At 46.8% G+C, this 19208-nt stretch overlaps 1 protein-coding gene across 1 annotated transcript in view; it reads right to left on the minus strand.

The window, feature by feature from the left end:
* The window catches only part of LOC124286402 (arachidonate 12-lipoxygenase, 12R-type-like), a 38395-nt gene extending 20683 nt beyond the window's left edge, over window positions 1-17712 (minus strand). Inside the window, exon 1 of the mRNA XM_046722770.1 lies at window positions 17587-17712. Within this exon, the coding sequence (XP_046578726.1) occupies window positions 17587-17712 (126 nt within the window). The remainder of the gene's footprint in view (window positions 1-17586) is intronic.
* Window positions 17713-19208: the final 1496 nt, after the last annotated feature.

Here is a 19208-nt window from a genome sequence, read left to right on the forward strand (position 1 = left end):
GGTAGAGAAGGGTAGACTGACTCCACAAGGTTTACAAGACGAGATGATTGTATAGAAGGGTAGACTGACTCCACAAGGCTTACAAGACGAGGTGATGGTATAGAAGGGTAGACTGACTCCACAAGGTTTACAAGGCGAGGAGATGGTATAGAAGGGTAGACTGACTCCACAAGGCTTACAAGACGAGGTGATGGTATAGAAGGGTAGACTGACTCCACAAGATTTACAAGGAGAGGTGATGGTACAGAAGGGTAAACTGACTCCACAAGGTTTACAATGAGACGTGATGGTATAGAAGGGTAGACTGACTCCACAAGGTTTTCAATGCCACATGGTGGTATAGAAAGTTGGACTGACTCCACAAGGTTTACAAGGCGAGGTGATGGTACAGAAGGGTGGACTGACTCCACAAGGTTGACAGGTTGAGGTGATGGTATAGAAGGGTAAACTAACTCCACAAGGTTTAGAAGGTGAGGTGATGGTATAGAAGGGTGATCTGACTCCACAAGGTTTACAAGGCGAGATGATGTTAGAGAAGGGTGAACTGACTCCACAAGGTTTACAGGGTGAGGTGATGGTATAGAAGGGTGAAGTGACTCCACAAGGTTTACAAGGTGAGGTGATGGTAGAGAAGGGTGGACTGACTCCACAAGGTTTACAATGCAAGGTGATGGTATAGAAGGGTGGACTGATTCAACATGGTTTACAATGCGAGGTGATGGTATAGAAGGGAAGACTTACTACACGAGGATTACAAGGCGACTTGAAGGTGTAGAAGGGTGGACTGACTCCACAAGGTTTTACAAGGCGAGGTGATGGTATAGAAGGGTGGACTGACTCCCTGCAAGGTTTACAAGGCAAGGTGATCGTAGAGAAGGGTGAAATGACTCAACGTGGTTTACAATGCGCAGTGATTGATGGTACAGAAGGGTGGACTGACTTCACAAGGTTTATAGGGTGAGGTGATGGTATAGAAGGGTGGACTTCACAAGGTTTACAAGGCGAGGTGATGGTATAGAAGGGTGGACTGACTCCACAAGGTTTACAAGGCGAGATGATGGTACAGAAGGGTGAACTGACTCCACAAGGTTTACAAGGCGAGGTGATGGTATAGAAGGGTGAAGTGACTCCACAAGGTTTACAAGGCGAGGTGATGGTAGAGAAGGGTGGACTGACTCCACAAGGTTTACAAGGCGAGGTGATGGTATAGAAGGGTAAACTGACTCCACAAGGTTTACAAGGCGAGGTGATGGTATAGAAGGGTAAACTGACTCCACGAGGTTTACAAGGTGAGGTGATGGTATAGAAGGGTGGACTGACTCCACAAGGTTGACAAGGTGAGGTGATGGTATAGAAGGGTAAACTGACTCCACAAGGTTTACAAGGCGAGGTGATGGTAGAGAAGGGTGGACTGACTCCACAAGGTTTACAAGGCGAGGTGATGGTATAGAAGGGTGGACTGACTCCACAAGGTTTACAAGGCGAGGTGATGGTATAGAAGGGTAAACTGACTCCACAAGGTTTACAAGGCGAGGTGATGGTAGAGAAGGGTGGACTGACTCCACAAGGTTTACAAGACGAGATGATGGTACAGAAGAGGGTGGGCTGACTCCACAAAGCCACAAGGCGAGGTGATGGTATAGAAGGGTGAAGTGACTCCACAAGGTTTACAAGGCGAGGTGATGGTATAGAAGGGTGAACTGACTCCACAAGGCTTACAAGGCGAGGTGATGGTATAGAAGGGTAGACTGACTCCACAAGGTTTACAATGCAAGGTGATGGTATAGAAGGGTGGACTGACTCCACAAGGTTTACAAGGCGAGGTGATGGTATAGAAGGGTAGACTGACTCCACAAGGTTTACAATGCAAGGTGATGGTATAGAAGGGTGGACTGACTCCACAAGGTTTACAAGGCGAGGTGATGGTATAGAAGGGTAAACTGACTCCACAAGGTTTACAAACCGACGTGATGGTACAGAAGGGTAAACTGAATCCACAAGGTTTACAAGTCGAGGTGATGGTACAGAAGGGTGGACTGACTCCACAAGGTTTACAAGTGGAGGTGATGGTATAGAAGGGGAACTGTAAACTGACTCCACAAAGGTTTACAAGGCAATGTGATGGTATAGAAGGGTGGACTGACTCCACAAGGTTTGAAGGAGAGGTGATGGTACAGAAGGGTGGGACTGACTTCACAATGTTTACAAGGCGAGGTGATGGTATAGAAGGGTGGACTGACTCAACATGGTATACAATGCGAGGTGATGGTATAGAAGGGTGGACTGACTACACGATGTTTACAAGACGAGATGATGGCACAGAAGGGTGGACTGACCCCACAAGGTTTACAAAGGCGAGGTGATGGTATAGAAGGGTGATCTGACTCCACAAGCTTTACAAGACGAGGTGATGGTATAGAAGGGTAGACTGACTCCACAAGATTTACAAGACGAGGTGATGGTATAGAAGGGTAGACTGACTCCACAAGGTTTACAAGGCGAGGAGATGGTAGAGAAGGGTAGACTGACTCCACAAGGTTTACAAGACGAGGTGATTGTATAGAAGGGTAGACTGACTCCACAAGGTTTACAAGACGAGGTGATGGTATAGAAGGGTAGACTGACTCCACAAGGTTTACAAGGTGAGGTGATGGTATAGAAGGGTAGACTGACTCCACAAGGCTTACAAGACGAGGTGATGGTATAGAAGGGTAGACTGACTCCACAAGGTTTACAAGGCGAGGAGATGGTATAGAAGGGTAGACTGACTCCACAAGGATTACAAGACGAGGTGATGGTATAGAAGGGTGGTCTGACTCCCTCAAGGTTTACAAGACGACGAGGATGGTATAGAAGGGTAGACTGACTCCACAAGGTTTACAAGGCGAGGAGATGGTAGAGAAGGGTAGACTGACTCCACAAGGTTTACAAGGCGAGGTGATGGTATAGAAGGGTAGACTGACTCCACAAGGTTTACAAGACGAGGTGATGGTATAGAAGGGTAGACTGACTCCACAAGGTTTACAAGGCGAGGGGATGGTAGAGAAGGGTAGACTGACTCCACAAGGTTTACAAGACGAGATGATTGTATAGAAGGGTAGACTGACTCCACAAGGCTTACAAGACGAGGTGATGGTATAGAAGGGTAGACTGACTCCACAAGGTTTACAAGGCGAGGAGATGGTATAGAAGGGTGGACTGACTCCACAAGGTTTTCAATGCCACATGGTGGTATAGAAAGTTGGACTGACTCCACAAGGTTTACAAGGCGAGGTGATGGTACAGAAGGGTGGACTGACTCCACAAGGTTGACAGGGTGAGGTGATGGTATAGAAGGGTAAACTGACTCCACAAGGTTTAGAAGGTGAGGTGATGGTATAGAAGGGTGATCTGACTCCACAAGGTTTACAAGGCGAGATGATGTTAGAGAAGGGTGAACTGACTCCACAAGGTTTACAGGGTGAGGTGATGGTATAGAAGGGTGAAGTGACTCCACAAGGTTTACAAGGTGAGGTGATGGTAGAGAAGGGTGGACTGACTCCACAAGGTTTACAATGCAAGGTGATGGTATAGAAGGGTAAACTGATTCACAAGGTTTACAGGGTGAGGTGATGGTATAGAACGGTAAACTGACTCCACAAGGTTTACAAGGCGAGGTGATGGTATAGAAGGGTGGACTGACTCCACAAGGTTTACAAGGTGAGGTGATGGTATAGAAGGGTAAACTGACTCCACAAGGTTTACAAGGCGAGGTGATGGTATAGAAGGGTAAACTGACTCCACAAGGTTTACAAGGCAAGGTGATGGTATAGAAGGGTAGACTGACTCCACAAGGTTTACAAGGCGAGGTGATGGTATAGAAGAAGACTCCACAAGGTTTACAAGACGAGGTGATGGTATAGAAGGGTGATCTGACTCCACAAGGTTTACAAGACGAGTGATGGTATAGAAGGGTGGACTGACTCCACAAGGTTTACAAGGCGAGGAGATGGTAGAGAAGGGTAGACTGACTACACAAGGTTTACAAGGCGAGGTGATGGTATAGAAGGGTAGACTGACTCCACAAGGTTTAGAAGGTGAGGTGATGGTATAGAAGGGTGGACTGACTCCACAAGGTTTACAAGGCGAGGTGATGGTATAGAAGGGTGATCTGACTGTACAAGGTTTACAAGGCGAGATGATGGTAGAGAAGGGTGAACTGACTCCACAAGGTTTACAGGGTTAGGTGATGGTATAGAAGGGTGAAGTGACTCCACAAGGTTTACAAGGTGAGGTGATGGTAGAGAAGGGTGAACTGACTCCACAAGGTTTACAATGCAAGGTGATGGTATAGAAGGGTAAACTGATTCACAAGGTTTACAGGGTGAGGTGATGGTATAGAACGGTAAACTGACTCCACAAGGTTTACAAGGCGAGTTGATGGTACAGAAGGGTGGACTGACTCCACAAGGTTTACAGGGTGAGGTGATGGTATAGAACGGTAAACTGACTCCACAAGGTTTACAAGGCGAGTTGATGGTAGAGAAGGGTGGACTGACTCCACAAGGTTTATAGGGTGAGGTGATGGTATAGAAGGGTGGACTGACTCCACAAGGTTTACAAGGCGAGGTGATGGTATAGAAGGGTAAAATGACTCCACAAGGTTTACAAGGCGAGGTGATGGTAGAGAAGGGTAAACTGACTCCACAAGGTTTACAAAGCGAGTTGATGGTATAGAAGGGTGAAGTGACTCCACAAGGTTTAAAAGGCGAGTTGATGGTAAAGAATGGTGGACTGACTCCACAAAGTTTACAAGGCGAGGTGATGGTATAGAAGGGTGGACTGACTCCACAAGGCTTACAAGACGAGATGATGGTACAGAAGAGTGGACTGACTCCACAAAGTTTACAAGGCGAGATGATGGTATAGAAGGGTGAAGTGACTCCACAAGGTTTACAAGGCGAGGTGATGGTATAGAAGGGTAGACTGACTCCACAAGGTTTACAAAACGAGGTGATGGTATAGAAAGGTAGACTGACTCCACAAGGTTTACAAGGCGAGGGGATGGTAGAGAAGGGTAGACTCACTCCACAAGGTTTACAAGACGAAATGATTGTATAGAAGGGTAGACTGACTCCACAAGGCTTACAAGACGAGGTGATGGTATAGAAGGGTAGACTGACTCCACAAGGCTTACAAGACGAGGTGATGGTATAGAAGGGTAGACTGACTCCACAAGGTTTACAAGGCGAGGAGATGGTATAGAAGGGTAGACTGACTCCACAAAGCTTACAAGACGAGGTGATGGTATAGAAGGGTAGACTGACTCCACAAGATTTACAAGGCGAGGTGATGGTACAGAAGGGTAAACTGACTCCACAAGGTTTACAATGAGACGTGATGGTATAGAAGGGTGGACTGACTCCACAAGGTTTACAATGCCACGTGGTGGTATAGAAAGGTGGACTGACTCCACAAGGTTTACAAGGCGAGGTGATGGTACAGAAGGGTGGACTGACTCCACAAGGTTTACAGGGTGAGGTGATGGTATAGAAGGGTAAACTGACTCCACAAGGTTTAGAAGGTGAGGTGATGGTATAGAAGGGTGGACTGACTCCACAAGGTTTACAAGGCGAGGTGATGGTATAGAAGGGTGATCTGACTGTACAAGGTTTACAAGGCGAGATGATGGTAGAGAAGGGTGAACTGACTCCACAAGGTTTACAGGGTTAGGTGATGGTATAGAAGGGTGAAGTGACTCCACAAGGTTTACAAGGTGAGGTGATGGTAGAGAAGGGTGAACTGACTCCACAAGGTTTACAATGCAAGGTGATGGTATAGAAGGGTAAACTGATTCACAAGGTTTACAGGGTGAGGTGATGGTATAGAACGGTAAACTGACTCCACAAGGTTTACAAGGCGAGTTGATGGTACAGAAGGGTGGACTGACTCCACAAGGTTTACAGGGTGAGGTGATGGTATAGAACGGTAAACTGACTCCACAAGGTTTACAAGGCGAGTTGATGGTAGAGAAGGGTGGACTGACTCCACAAGGTTTATAGGGTGAGGTGATGGTATAGAAGGGTGGACTGACTCCACAAGGTTTACAAGGCGAGGTGATGGTATAGAAGGGTGGACTGACTCCACAAGGTTTACAAGGCGAGGTGATGGTAGAAAGGGTGGACTGACTCCACAAGGCTTACAAGACGAGATGATGGTACAGAAGAGTGGACTGACTCCACAAAGTTTACAAGGCGAGATGATGGTATAGAAGGGTGAAGTGACTCCACAAGGTTTACAAGGCGAGGTGATGGTATAGAAGGGTGAACTGACTCCACAAGGCTTACAAGGAAGGGTAGACTGACTCCAAGACAATGCGAGGTGATGGTATAGAAGGGTAGACTGACTCCACAAGGTTTACAATGCAAGGTGATGGTATAGAAGGGTAAACTGACTCCACAAGGTTTACAAGGCGAGGTGATGGTACAGAAGGGTAAACTGACTCCACAAGGTTTACAAGACGAGACGTGATGGTACAGAAGGGTAGACTGACTCCACAAGGTTTACAAGACGAGATGATGGTATAGAAGGGTGGACTGACTCCACAAGGTTTACAAGGCGAGGTGATGGTATAGAAGGGTGGACTGACTCCACAAGGTTTACAAGGCGAGGTGATGGTATAGAAGGGTGGACTGACTCCACAAGGTTTACAAGGCGAGGTGATGGTATAGAAGGGTAAACTGACTCCACAAGGTTTACAAGGCGAGGTGATGGTACAGAAGGGTGATCTGACATCACAAGGTTTGCAGGGTGAGGTGATGGAATAGAAGGGTAAACTGACTCCACAAGGTTTACAAGGCGAGGTGATGGTAGAGAAGGGTGGACTGACTCAACAAGGTTTGAAGGGAGAGGTAATGGTACAGAAGGGTGGACTGACTCCACAATGTTTACAAGGCAAGGTGATGGTATAGAAGGGTAAACTGACTCCACAAGATTTACAAGGCGAGGTGATGGTACAGAATGGTGAACTGACTCCACAAGGTTTACAAGCCGAGGTGATGGTATAGAAGGGTAAACTGACTCAACAAGGTTTACAAGACGAGATGAGGGTACAGAAGGGTGGACTGACTCCACAAGGTTTACAAGGCGAGGTGATGGTATAGAAGGGTGGACTGACTCCACAAGGTTTACAAGGCGAGGTGATGGTAGAGAAGGGTGGACTGACTCAACAGGGTATACAAGGCGAGGTGATGGTATAGAAGGGTGGACTGACTCAACATGGTATACAATGCGAGGTGATGGTATAGAAGGGTGGACTGACTACACGAGGTTTACAAGACGAGATGATGGCACCGAAGGGTGGACTGACTCCACAAGGTTTACAAGGCGAGGTGATGGTAGAGAAGGGTAGATTGACTCCACAAGGTTTACAAGACGAGATGATGGTACAGAAGAGTGGACTGACTCCACAAGGTTTACAAGGCGAGATGATGGTATAGAAGGGTGGACTGACTCCACAAGGTTTACAAGGCGAGGTGATGGTACAGAAGGGTGGACTGACTCCACAAGGCTTTACAAGGCGAGGTGATGGTATAGAAGGGTGGACTGACTCCACAAGGTTTACAAGGCGAGGTGATGGTATAGAAGGGTGAACTGACTCCACAAGGTTTACAAGGCGAGGTGATGGTATAGAAGGGTGAAACTGACTCCCCACAAGGTTTACAAGCCGAGGTGATGGTATAGAAGGACTCCTGACTCCACAAGGTTTACAAGACGAGATGAGGGTACAGAAGGGTGGACTGACTCCACAAAGTTTACAAGGCGAGGTGATGGTATAGAAGGGTGGACTGACTCCCACAAGGTTTACAAGGCGAGGTGATGGTAGAGAAGGGTGGACTGACTCCACAAGGTGTACAAGGCGAGGTGATGGTATAGAAGGGTAAACTGACTCCACAAGGTTTACAAGGCGAGGTGATGGTACAGAAGGGTGATCTGACATCACAAGGTTTGCAGGGTGAGGTGATGGAATAGAAGGGTAAACTGACTCCACAAGGTTTACAAGGCGAGGTGATGGTAGAGAAGGGTGGACTGACTCAACAAGGTTTGAAGGGCGAGAGGTGATGGTACAGAAGGGTGGACTGACTCCACAAGGTTTACAAGGCGAGGTGATGGTATAGAAGGGTAAACTGACTCCACAAGGTTTACAAGGCGAGGTGATGGTATAGAAGGGTAGACTGACTCCACAAGGTTTACAAGGCCGAGGTGATGGTATAGAAGGGTAAACTGACTCAACAAGGTTTACAAGGCGAGGTGATGGTAGAGAAGGGTGGACTGACTCCACAAGGTTTACAAGGCGAGGTGATGGTATAGAAGGGTGGACTGACTCCTCAAGGTTTACAAGGCGAGGTGATGGTAGAGAAGGGTGGACTGACTCAACAAGGTTTACAAGGCGAGGTGATGGTATAGAAGGGTGGACTGACTCAACAAGGTTTACAAGACGAGGTGATGGTATAGAAGGGTGGACTGACTCCACAAGGTTTACAAGACGAGGTGATGGTATAGAAGGGTGGACTGACTCCAAAAGGTTTACAAGGCGAGGTGATGGTAGAGAAGGGTAAACTGACTCCACAAGGTTTACAAGGCGAGATGATGGTATAGAAGGGTGGACTGACTCCACAAGATTTACAAGGCGAGGTGATGGTATAGAAGGGTGGACTGACTCCACAAGGTTTACAAGGCGAGGTGATGGTATAGAAGGGTGAACTGACTCCACAAGGTATTACAAGGCGAGGTTGATGGTAAAGAAGGGTAGACTGACTCCACAAGGATTACAAGGCGAGGTGATGGTACAGAAGGGTAGACTGACTCCACAAGGTTTACAAGGCGAGTTGATGGTATAGAAGGGTAGACTGACTCCACGAGGATTACAAGGCGAGGTGATGGTACAGAAGGGTAGACTGACTCCACAAGGTTTACAAGGCGAGGTGATGGTAGAGAAGGGTGGACTGACTCCACGAGGATTACAAGGCGAGGTGATGGTATAGAAGGGTAGACTGACTCCACAAGGTTTACAATGCCACGTGGTGGTATAGAAAGGTGGACTGACTCCACAAGGTTTACAAGGCGAGGTGATGGTACAGAAGGGTGGACTGACTCCACAAGGTTTACAGGGTGAGGTGATGGTATAGAAGGGTAAACTGACTCCACAAGGTTTACAAGGCGAGGTGATGGTATAGAAGGGTGGACTGACTCCACAAGGTTTACAAGGCGAGGTGATGGTATAGAAGGGTGATCTGACTCCACAAGGTTTACAAGGCGAGGTGATGGTACAGAAGGGTGGACTGACTCCACAAGGTTAACAAGGTGAGGTGATGGTATAGAAGGGTGGACTGACTTCAAAAGGTTTACAAGGCGAGGTGATTGTAGAGAAGGGTGAACTGACTCCACAAGGTGTACAAGGCGAGATAATGGTACAGAAGGGTGGACTGACTCCACAAGATTTACAAGGCGAGGTGATGGCAGAGAAGGGTGGACTGACTCCACAAGGTTTACAAGGCGAGGTGATGGTATAGAAGGGTGAACTGACTCCACAAGGTTTACAAGGCGAGTTGATGGTAAAGAAGGGTAGACTGACTCCACGAGGATTACAAGGCGAGGTGATGGTACAGAAGGGTAGACTGACTCCACAAGGTTTACAAGGCGAGGTGATGGTAGAGAAGGGTGGACTGACTCCACAAGGATTACAAGGCGAGGTGATGGTATAGAAGGGTAGACTGACTCCACAAGGTTTACAAGGCGAGGTGATGGTATAGAAGGGTAGACTGACTCCACGAGGATTACAAGGCGAGGTGATGGTACAGAAGGGTAAACTGACTCCACAAGGTTTACAATGAGACGTGATGGTATAGAAGGGTGGACTGACTCCACAAGGTTTACAATGCCACGTGGTGGTATAGAAAGGTGGACTGACTCCACAAGGTTTACAAGGCGAGGTGATGGTACAGAAGGGTGGACTGACTCCACAAGGTTTACAGGGTGAGGTGATGGTATAGAAGGGTAAACTGACTCCACAAGGTTTACAAGGCGAGGTGATGGTATAGAAGGGTGGACTGACTCAACAAGGTTTACAAGGCGAGGTGATGGTATAGAAGGGTGATCTGACTCCACAAGGTTTACAAGGCGAGGGGATGGTACAGAAGGGTGGACTGACTCCACAAGGTTAACAAGGTGAGGTGATGGTATAGAAGGGTGGACTGACTTCAAAAGGTTTATAAGGCGAGGTGATTGTAGAGAAGGGTGAACTGACTCCACAAGGTATACAAGGCGAGATAATGGTATAGAAGGGTAGATTGACTCCACAAGGTTTACAAGACGAGATGACGGTATAGAACGGTAGACTGACACCCCGAGGCTTACAAGGCGAGGTGATGGTATAGAAGGGTGGACTGACTCCACGACGATTACAAGACGAGATGATGGTACAGAAGGGTGGACTGACTCCACAAGATTTACAAGGCGAGGTGATGGTACAGAAGGGTGGACTGACTCCACAAAGTATACAAGGCGAGGTGATGGTAGAGAAGGGTAGATTGACTCCACGAGGATTACAAGGCGAGGTGATGGTACAGAAGTGTAGACTGACTCCACAAGGTTTACAAGGCGAGGTGATGGTAGAGAAGGGTAGACTGACTCCACAAGGTTTACAAGACGAGGTGATGTTATAGAAGGGTAGACTGACTCCACAAGGCTTACAAGACGAGGTGATGGTATAGAAGGGTAGACTGACTCCACAAGGTTTACAAGGCGAGGGATGGTTGAGAAGGTAGACTGACTCCCACAAGGCTTTACAAGGCGAGGGGATGGTATAGAAGGGTAGACTGACTCCACAAGGTTTACAAGACGAGGTGATGGTATAGAAGGGTAGACTGACTCCACAAGGTTTACAAGGCGAGGTGGGATGGTAGAGAAGGGTAGACTGACTCCACAAGGTTTTACAAGACGAGGTGATTGTATAGAAGGGGTAGACTGACTCCACAAGGCTTACAAGACGAGGTGATGGTATAGAAGGGTAGACTGACTCCACAAGGTTTACAAGGCGAGGAGATGGTATAGAAGGGTAGACTGACTCCACAAGGTTTACAAGACGAGGTGATTGTATAGAAGGGTAGACTGACTCCACAAGGCTTACAAGACGAGGTGATGGTAGAGAAGGGTAGACTGACTCCACAAGGTTTACAAGGCGAGGGGATGGTATAGAAGGGTAGACTGACTCCACAAGGTTTACAAGACGAGGTGATGGTATAGAAGGGTAGACTGACTCCACAAGGTTTACAAGGCGAGGGGATGGTAGAGAAGGGTAGACTCACTCCACAAGGTTTACAAGACGAGGTGATTGTATAGAAGGGTAGACTGACTCCACAAGGCTTACAAGACGAGGTGATGGTATAGAAGGGTAGACTGACTCCACAAGGTTTACAAGGCGAGGAGATGGTATAGAAGGGTAGACTGACTCCACAAGGCTTACAAGACGAGGTGATGGTATAGAAGGGTAGACTGACTCCACAAGGTTTACAAGGCGAGGAGATGGTAGAGAAGGGTGGACTGACTCCACAAGATTTACAAGGCGAGGTGATGGTACAGAAGGGTAAACTGACTCCACTAGGTTTACAATGAGACGTGATGATATAGAAGGGTGGACTGACTCCACAAGGTTTACAATGCCACGTGGTGGTATAGAAGGGTAGACTGACTCCACAAGGCTTACAAGACGAGGTGATGGTATAGAAGGGTGGACTGACTTCAAAAGGTTTACAAGGCGAGGTGATTGTAGAGAAGGGTAAACTGACTCCACAAGGTATACAAGGCGAGATAATGGTACAGAAGGGTGGACTGACTCCACAAGATTTACAAGGCGAGGTGATGGCAGAGAAGGGTGGACTGACTCCACAAGGTTTACAAGGCGAGGTGATGGTATAGAAGGGTGAACTGACTCCACAAGGTATACAAGGCGAGTTGATGGTAAAGAAGGGTAGAATGACTCCACGAGGATTACAAGGCGAGGTGATGGTACAGAAGGGTAGACTGACTCCACAAGGTTTACAAGGCGAGGTGATGGTAGAGAAGGGTGGACTGACTCCACGAGGATTACAAGGCGAGGTGATGGTATAGAAGGGTAGACTGACTCCACAAGGTTTACAAGGCGAGGTGATGGTATAGAAGGGTGGACTGACTCCACGAGGATTAAAAGGGGAGGTGATGGTATAGAAGGGTAGACTGACTCCACGAGAATTACATGGCGAGGTGATGGTATAGAAGGGTGGACTGACTCCACGAGGATTACAGGGCGAGGTGATGGTATAGAAGGCGGGACTGACTCCACGAGGATTACAAGGCGAGGTATTGGTATAAAAGGGTGGACTGACTCCACGAGAATTACAGGGCGAGGTGATGGTATAGAAGGGTGGACTGACTCCACAAGGTTTACAATGCCACGTGGTGGTATAGAAAGGTGGACTGACTCCACAAGGTTTACAAGGCGAGGTGATGGTACAGAAGGGTGGACTGACTCCACAAGGTTTACAGGGTGAGGTGATGGTATAGAAGGGTAAACTGACTCCACAAGGTTTACAAGGCGAGGTGATGGTATAGAAGGGTGGACTGACTCAACAAGGTTTACAAGGCGAGGTGATGGTATAGAAGGGTGATCTGACTCCACAAGGTTTACAAGGCGAGGGGATGGTACAGAAGGGTGGACTGACTCCACAAGGTTAACAAGGTGAGGTGATGGTATAGAAGGGTGGACTGACTTCAAAAGGTTTACAAGGCGAGGTGATGGTAGAGAAGGGTGAACTGACTCCACAAGGTATACAAGGCGAGATAATGGTATAGAAGGGTAGATTGACTCCACAAGGTTTACAAGACGAGATGACGGTATAGAACGGTAGACTGACTCCCCGAGGCTTACAAGGCGAGGTGATGGTATAGAAGGGTGGACTGACTCCACGACGATTACAAGACGAGATGATGGTACAGAAGGGTGGACTGACTCCACAAGATTTACAAGGCGAGGTGATGGTACAGAAGGGTGGACTGACTCCACAAGGTATACAAGGCGAGGTGATGGTAGAGAAGGGTAGATTGACTCCACGAGGATTACAAGGCGAGGTGATGGTACAGAAGTGTAGACTGACTCCACAAGGTTTACAAGGCGAGGTGATGGTAGAGAAGGGTAGACTGACTCCACAAGGTTTACAAGACGAGGTGATGTTATAGAAGGGTAGACTGACTCCACAAGGCTTACAAGACGAGGTGATGGTATAGAAGGGTAGACTGACTCCACAAGGTTTACAAGGCGAGGTGATGGTAGAGAAGGGTAGACTGACTCCACAAGGTTTACAAGGCGAGGGTGATGGTAGAGAAGGGTAGACTGACTCCACAAGGTTTACAAGGCGAGGTGATGGTATAGAAGGGTAGACTGACTCCACAAGGTTTACAAGGCGAGGGGATGGTAGAGAAGGGTAGACTGACTCCACAAGGTTTACAAGACGAGGTGATTGTATAGAAGGGTAGACTGACTCCACAAGGCTTACAAGACGAGGTGATGGTATAGAAGGGTGGACTGACTCCACAAGGTTTACAAGGCGAGGAGATGGTATAGAAGGGTAGACTGACTCCACAAGGCTTACAAGACGAGGTGATGGTATAGAAGGGTAGACTGACTCCACAAGGTTTACAAGGCGAGGAGATGGTAGAGAAGGGTGGACTGACTCCACAAGATTTACAAGGCGAGGTGATGGTACAGAAGGGTAAACTGACTCCACTAGGTTTACAATGAGACGTGATGATATAGAAGGGTAGACTGACTCCACAAGGTTTACAAGACGAGGTGATTGTATAGAAGGGTAGACTGACTCCACAAGGCTTACAAGACGAGGTGATGGTAGAGAAGGGTAGACTGACTCCACAAGGTTTACAAGGCGAGGGGATGGTAGTAGAAGGGTAGACTGACTCCACAAGGTTTACAAGACGAGAGATGGTATAGAAGGGTGGACTGACTCCACAAGGTTTACAAGGCGAGGTGATGGTAGAGAAGGGTAGACTGACTCCACAAGGTTTACAAGACGAGGTGATGGTATAGAAGGGTAGACTGACTCCACAAGGTTTACAAGACGAGGTGATGGTATAGAAGGGTAGACTGACTCCACAAGGTTTACAAGGCGAGGAGATGGTATAGAAGGGTAGACTGACTCCACAAGGCTTACAAGACGAGGTGATGGTATAGAAAGGTAGACTGACTCCACAAGGTTTACAAGGCGAGGAGATGGTAGAGAAGGGTGGACTGACTCCACAAGATTTACAAGGCGAGGTGATGGTACAGAAGGGTAAACTGACTCCACTAGGTTTACAATGAGACGTGATGGTATAGAAGGGTGGACTGACTCCACAAGGTTTACAATGCCACGTGGTGGTATAGAAGGGTAGACTGACTCCACAAGGCTTACAAGACGAGGTGATGGTATAGAAGGGTAGACTGACTCCACAAGGTTTACAAGGCGAGGAGATGGCATAGAAGGGTGGACTGACTCCACAAGGTTTACAAGGCGAGGTGATGGTATAGAAGGGTAGACTGACTCCACAAGGTTTACAAGGCGAGGTGATGGTATAGAAGGGTAGACTGACTCCACAAGGTTTACAAGGCGAGGAGATGGTATAGAAGGGTAAACTGACTCCACAAGGTTTACAATGAGACGTGATGGTATAGAAGGGTGGACTGACTCCACAAGGTTTACAATGCCACGTGGTGGTATAGAAAGGTGGACTGACTCCACAAGGTTTACAAGGCGAGGTGATGGTACAGAAGGGTGGACTGACTCCACAAGGTTTACAGGGTGAGGTGATGGTATAGAAGGGTAAACTGACTCCACAAGGTTTACAAGGCGAGGTGATGGTATAGAAGGGTGGACTGACTCAACAAGGTTTACAAGGCGAGGTGATGGTATAGAAGGGTGATCTGACTCCACAAGGTTTACAAGGCGAGGGGATGGTACAGAAGGGTGGACTGACTCCACAAGGTTTACAAGGTGAGGTGATGGTATAGAAGGGTGGACTGACTTCGAAAGGTTTACAAGGCGAGGTGATTGTAGAGAAGGGTGAACTGACTCCACAAGGTATACAAGGCGAGATAATGGTATAGAAGGGTAGATTGACTCCACAAGGTTTACAAGACGAGATGACGGTATAGAACGGTAGACTGACTCCCCGAGGCTTACAAGGCGAGGTGATGGTATAGAAGGGTGGACTGATTCCACGACGATTACAAGACGAGATGATGGTACAGAAGGGTGGACTGACTCCACAAGATTTACAAGGCGAGGTGATGGTACAGAAGGGTGGACTGACTCCACAAGGTATACAAGGCGAGGTGATGGTAGAGAAGGGTAGATTGACTCCACAAGGTTTACAAGGCGAGGTGATGGTAGAGAAGGGTAGACTGACTCCACAAGGTTTACAAGACGAGGTGATGTTATAGAAGGGTAGACTGACTCCACAAGGCTTACAAGACGAGGTGATGGTATAGAAGGGTAGACTGACTCCACAAGGTTTACAAGGCGAGGGGATGGTAGAGAAGGGTGGACTGACTCCACAAGGTTTACAAGGCGAGGGGATGGTATAGAAGGGTAGACTGACTCCACAAGGTTTACAAGACGAGGTGATGGTATAGAAGGGTAGACTGACTCCACAAGGTTTACAAGGCGAGGGGATGGTAGAGAAGGGTAGACTGACTCCACAAGGTTTACAAGACGAGGTGATTGTATAGAAGGGTAGACTGACTCCACAAGGCTTACAAGACGAGGTGATGGTATAGAAGGGTAGACTGACTCCACAAGGTTTACAAGGCGAGGAGATGGTATAGAAGGGTAGACTGACTCCACAAGGCTTACAAGACGAGGTGATGGTATAGAAGGGTAGACTGACTCCACAAGGTTTACAAGGCGAGGAGATGGTAGAGAAGGGTAGACTGACTCCACAAGATTTACAAGGCGAGGTGATGGTACAGAAGGGTAAACTGACTCCACTAGGTTTACAATGAGACGTGATGATATAGAAGGGTGGACTGACTCCACAAGGTTTACAATGCCACGTGGTGGTATAGAAGGGTAGACTGACTCCACAAGGTTTACAAGGCGAGGTGATGGTATAGAAGGGTAGACTGACTCCACAAGGTTTACAAGGCGAGGAGATGGTATAGAAGGGTAGACTGACTCCACAAGGTTTACAAGGCGAGGGGATGGTAGAGAAGGGTAGACTGACTCCACAAGGTTTACAAGGCGAGGTGATGGTATAGAAGGGTAGACTGACTCCACAAGGTTTACAAGGCGAGGTGATGGTATAGAAGGGTAGACTGACTCCACAAGGTTTACAAGGCGAGGGGATGGTATAGAAGGGTAGACTGACTCCACAAGGTTTACAAGGCGAGGTGATGGTACAGAAGGGTAGACTGACTCCACAAGGTTTACAGGGTGACGTGAAGGTATAGAAGGGTGGACTGACTCCACGAGGATTACAAGGCGAGGGGATGGTAGAGAAGGGTAGACTGACTCCACAAGGTTTACAAGGCGAGGAGATGGTATAGAAGGGTAGACTGACTCCACAAGGTTTACAAGGCGAGGGGATGGTATAGAAGGGTAGACTGACTCCAGGAGGATGACAAGGCGAGGTGATGGTATAGAAGGGTAGACTGACTCCACGAGAATTACATGCCGAGGTGATGGTATAGAAGGGTGGACTGACTCCACGAGGATGGTATAGAAGGGGTGGACTGAAGGATTACAAGGCGAGGTGATGGTATAGAAGGGTGGACTGACTCCACGAGGATTACAAGGCGAGGTGATGGTATAGAAGGGTGGACTGACTCCACGAGGATTACTGGGCGAGGTGATGGTATAGAAGGGTGGACTGACTCCACGAGGATTACAAGGCGAGGTGATGGTATAGAAGTGTGGACTGACTCCACGAGGATTACAAGGCGAGGTGATGGTATAGAAATGTGGACTGACTCCACGAGGATTACAAGGCGAGGTTATGGTATGTATAGGTTAATCACATTTACATGGTAGTTATTTAGCCCGAACAGAGTTTACTTAAATAACTACCTAATTGAGGGTAAGTAAACGGCTTAATACGCGTGTTATGTATTAGGCATGATGAAGATTATCAAAATAAGTACGATTTTATCGTTTTTAAATAGAAATAATTGCCCTAGGGCAGCTAATCAGTTATGCTAATAAAACAATTCCAAGAACAATGGACTTAACTTTCCCTAGTGGTTTAAAGAAGGTTAGACTGACTCCGCCAGGTTTACAAGGCGTGGTGAGGGTACAAATTGGTGGACTGTCTCTGCAAAGCTTACAAGGCGAGGTGAGGGTATACATGGAGGGAATTACCAGTCGAGTCTGCTTCTACAAAAAGGATGGATTCACAAACGATTTGATAAAAATGGACGGACTGCCCATCCTGCTGATATGAGCAATGGACAAAAATTGCTGAACAGAAAACCTTGCATAATGTATGATCTATCTAGAACAAAGAACCGACGTAAGAATCTACCTTGACCGGCAGTTCCTCGCTGGAGTTGTCAATTTGATACAGCGCTTTTGCTTCGTCCAATAACTGTTGCCTGGTGGCCTTCTGGGGATCATTTTGAGGAAGAGTAGTGGTGTTATCATGTTCCATCTTGGTCTGAAGGTTTCACTGAGGCTCGCTGTACCGGGGTGGTTTATATACCCTTCTCGGCATACCCTTCCTGGGGAAAACGTTAGCATATTTGTGAGAACCGGAAACTTTATACCCATGTGAGGTATAGGTCTTAACAATTACAAATTAATTGTTTAAACAATGTATCTGATAAAGTTTCGCAGAATATATTGACACAGATTTAGATGCTGCTGTCATTATCTGGATGCAGCCAGATGCATGAAAAAACTGCAGTTAAATGCATAATGTTAAGACGCGGACCTATAAACGACGAGTGTAGGTCCACAAAGGAAGGCGCTTTGGAAGTTTAAACTTACACTGCCTACAATAGAAAGTCTTTTGTACTTTTAGGAGTAAATATAAAAGATCATGCAGCAAATATAAGAAGAAAACAAGAGATCTCCGACTGAAAACAATTGAGCACTTTCATTCAACATTCTGGTAAATATTGTCAAGAGATTCGTTCCTTGAAACGCAAAGGTGATGTTGCTTGTAATATAATTCCATTTAGCATTATTTGGCTAAATGTCGTTATTGTACGCTCCATGCATTTCCTGAATTCCTACAATTATTCTCATTCTACTGACAATTACATATCATTTCTTTACAGCAAACACAATAAATTCCTCTTAACAAAACTACCTGCTCATGTTTACAAACACCCCAAGATGTGCATTTCATCACATCCGCTTACATTACGTCATCACACAATTGGACACGTCATCATAATATTTATATTACGTCACTTTCTTTCATTCCGCCGCCATTTTAGATAACCGTCATTTTATCAACCACTTGTTAGCAATTTCATTTTATCATCTTTTTCTCAGTTTCCCTCCCACCCTCCCCATGTTTGCCAAACCCTTTTATTCTATCACTTTCCTATAACTTAAATCACGTTTCTCATCTCAAACTTCCAAATACTACAACTGTTATCAACCCTATCTCTATGTTACATAACCTTAATCTATTTACCCACAGATTTCATCCTAAATGGTTTAACTTTGTTGTACAATTAAATTGAATTACAATGACGTCAGGTGGCGAGGTTCGGGGCGGACGCGGGACCAATCTCTCGCTCGATTAATACCTCGATTTATAATGAGCAGGTCATTCAATCGCTTTGGCTTGGCCCTGCGTCCACCTTCGCCTTCCACACCTAGCCTTTGTTAATCCAATTCTCTACTTTGTTATCAATTTGTTATTACATAGTTTATAGCCCAGCGGATAAGTGCAATTTTTTCACTGAATTGTGCACTTTATGTTACAAGCATGAAACTTGGCATGATTGTAGCTTATACCATTCTAACTGAATAAAGATCGAGAGGCCTCGCAGATGTTTTATATTTTCAATAATTTGGGGGGAAAAGTGAAAAAAAAAATTCATTTTTTATACTATTTTCGTCATAACGTTTTACAAAATTCTCCAATTCTCATAAATCATATATCAAATTGTAGGAAATTCATAGCTGGTC

This window comes from Haliotis rubra, unplaced genomic scaffold (assembly GCF_003918875.1).
Source record: "Haliotis rubra isolate DU_JTF1 unplaced genomic scaffold, ASM391887v1 Scf382, whole genome shotgun sequence".
NCBI classification, from domain to species: Eukaryota; Metazoa; Mollusca; class Gastropoda; order Lepetellida; family Haliotidae; genus Haliotis; species Haliotis rubra.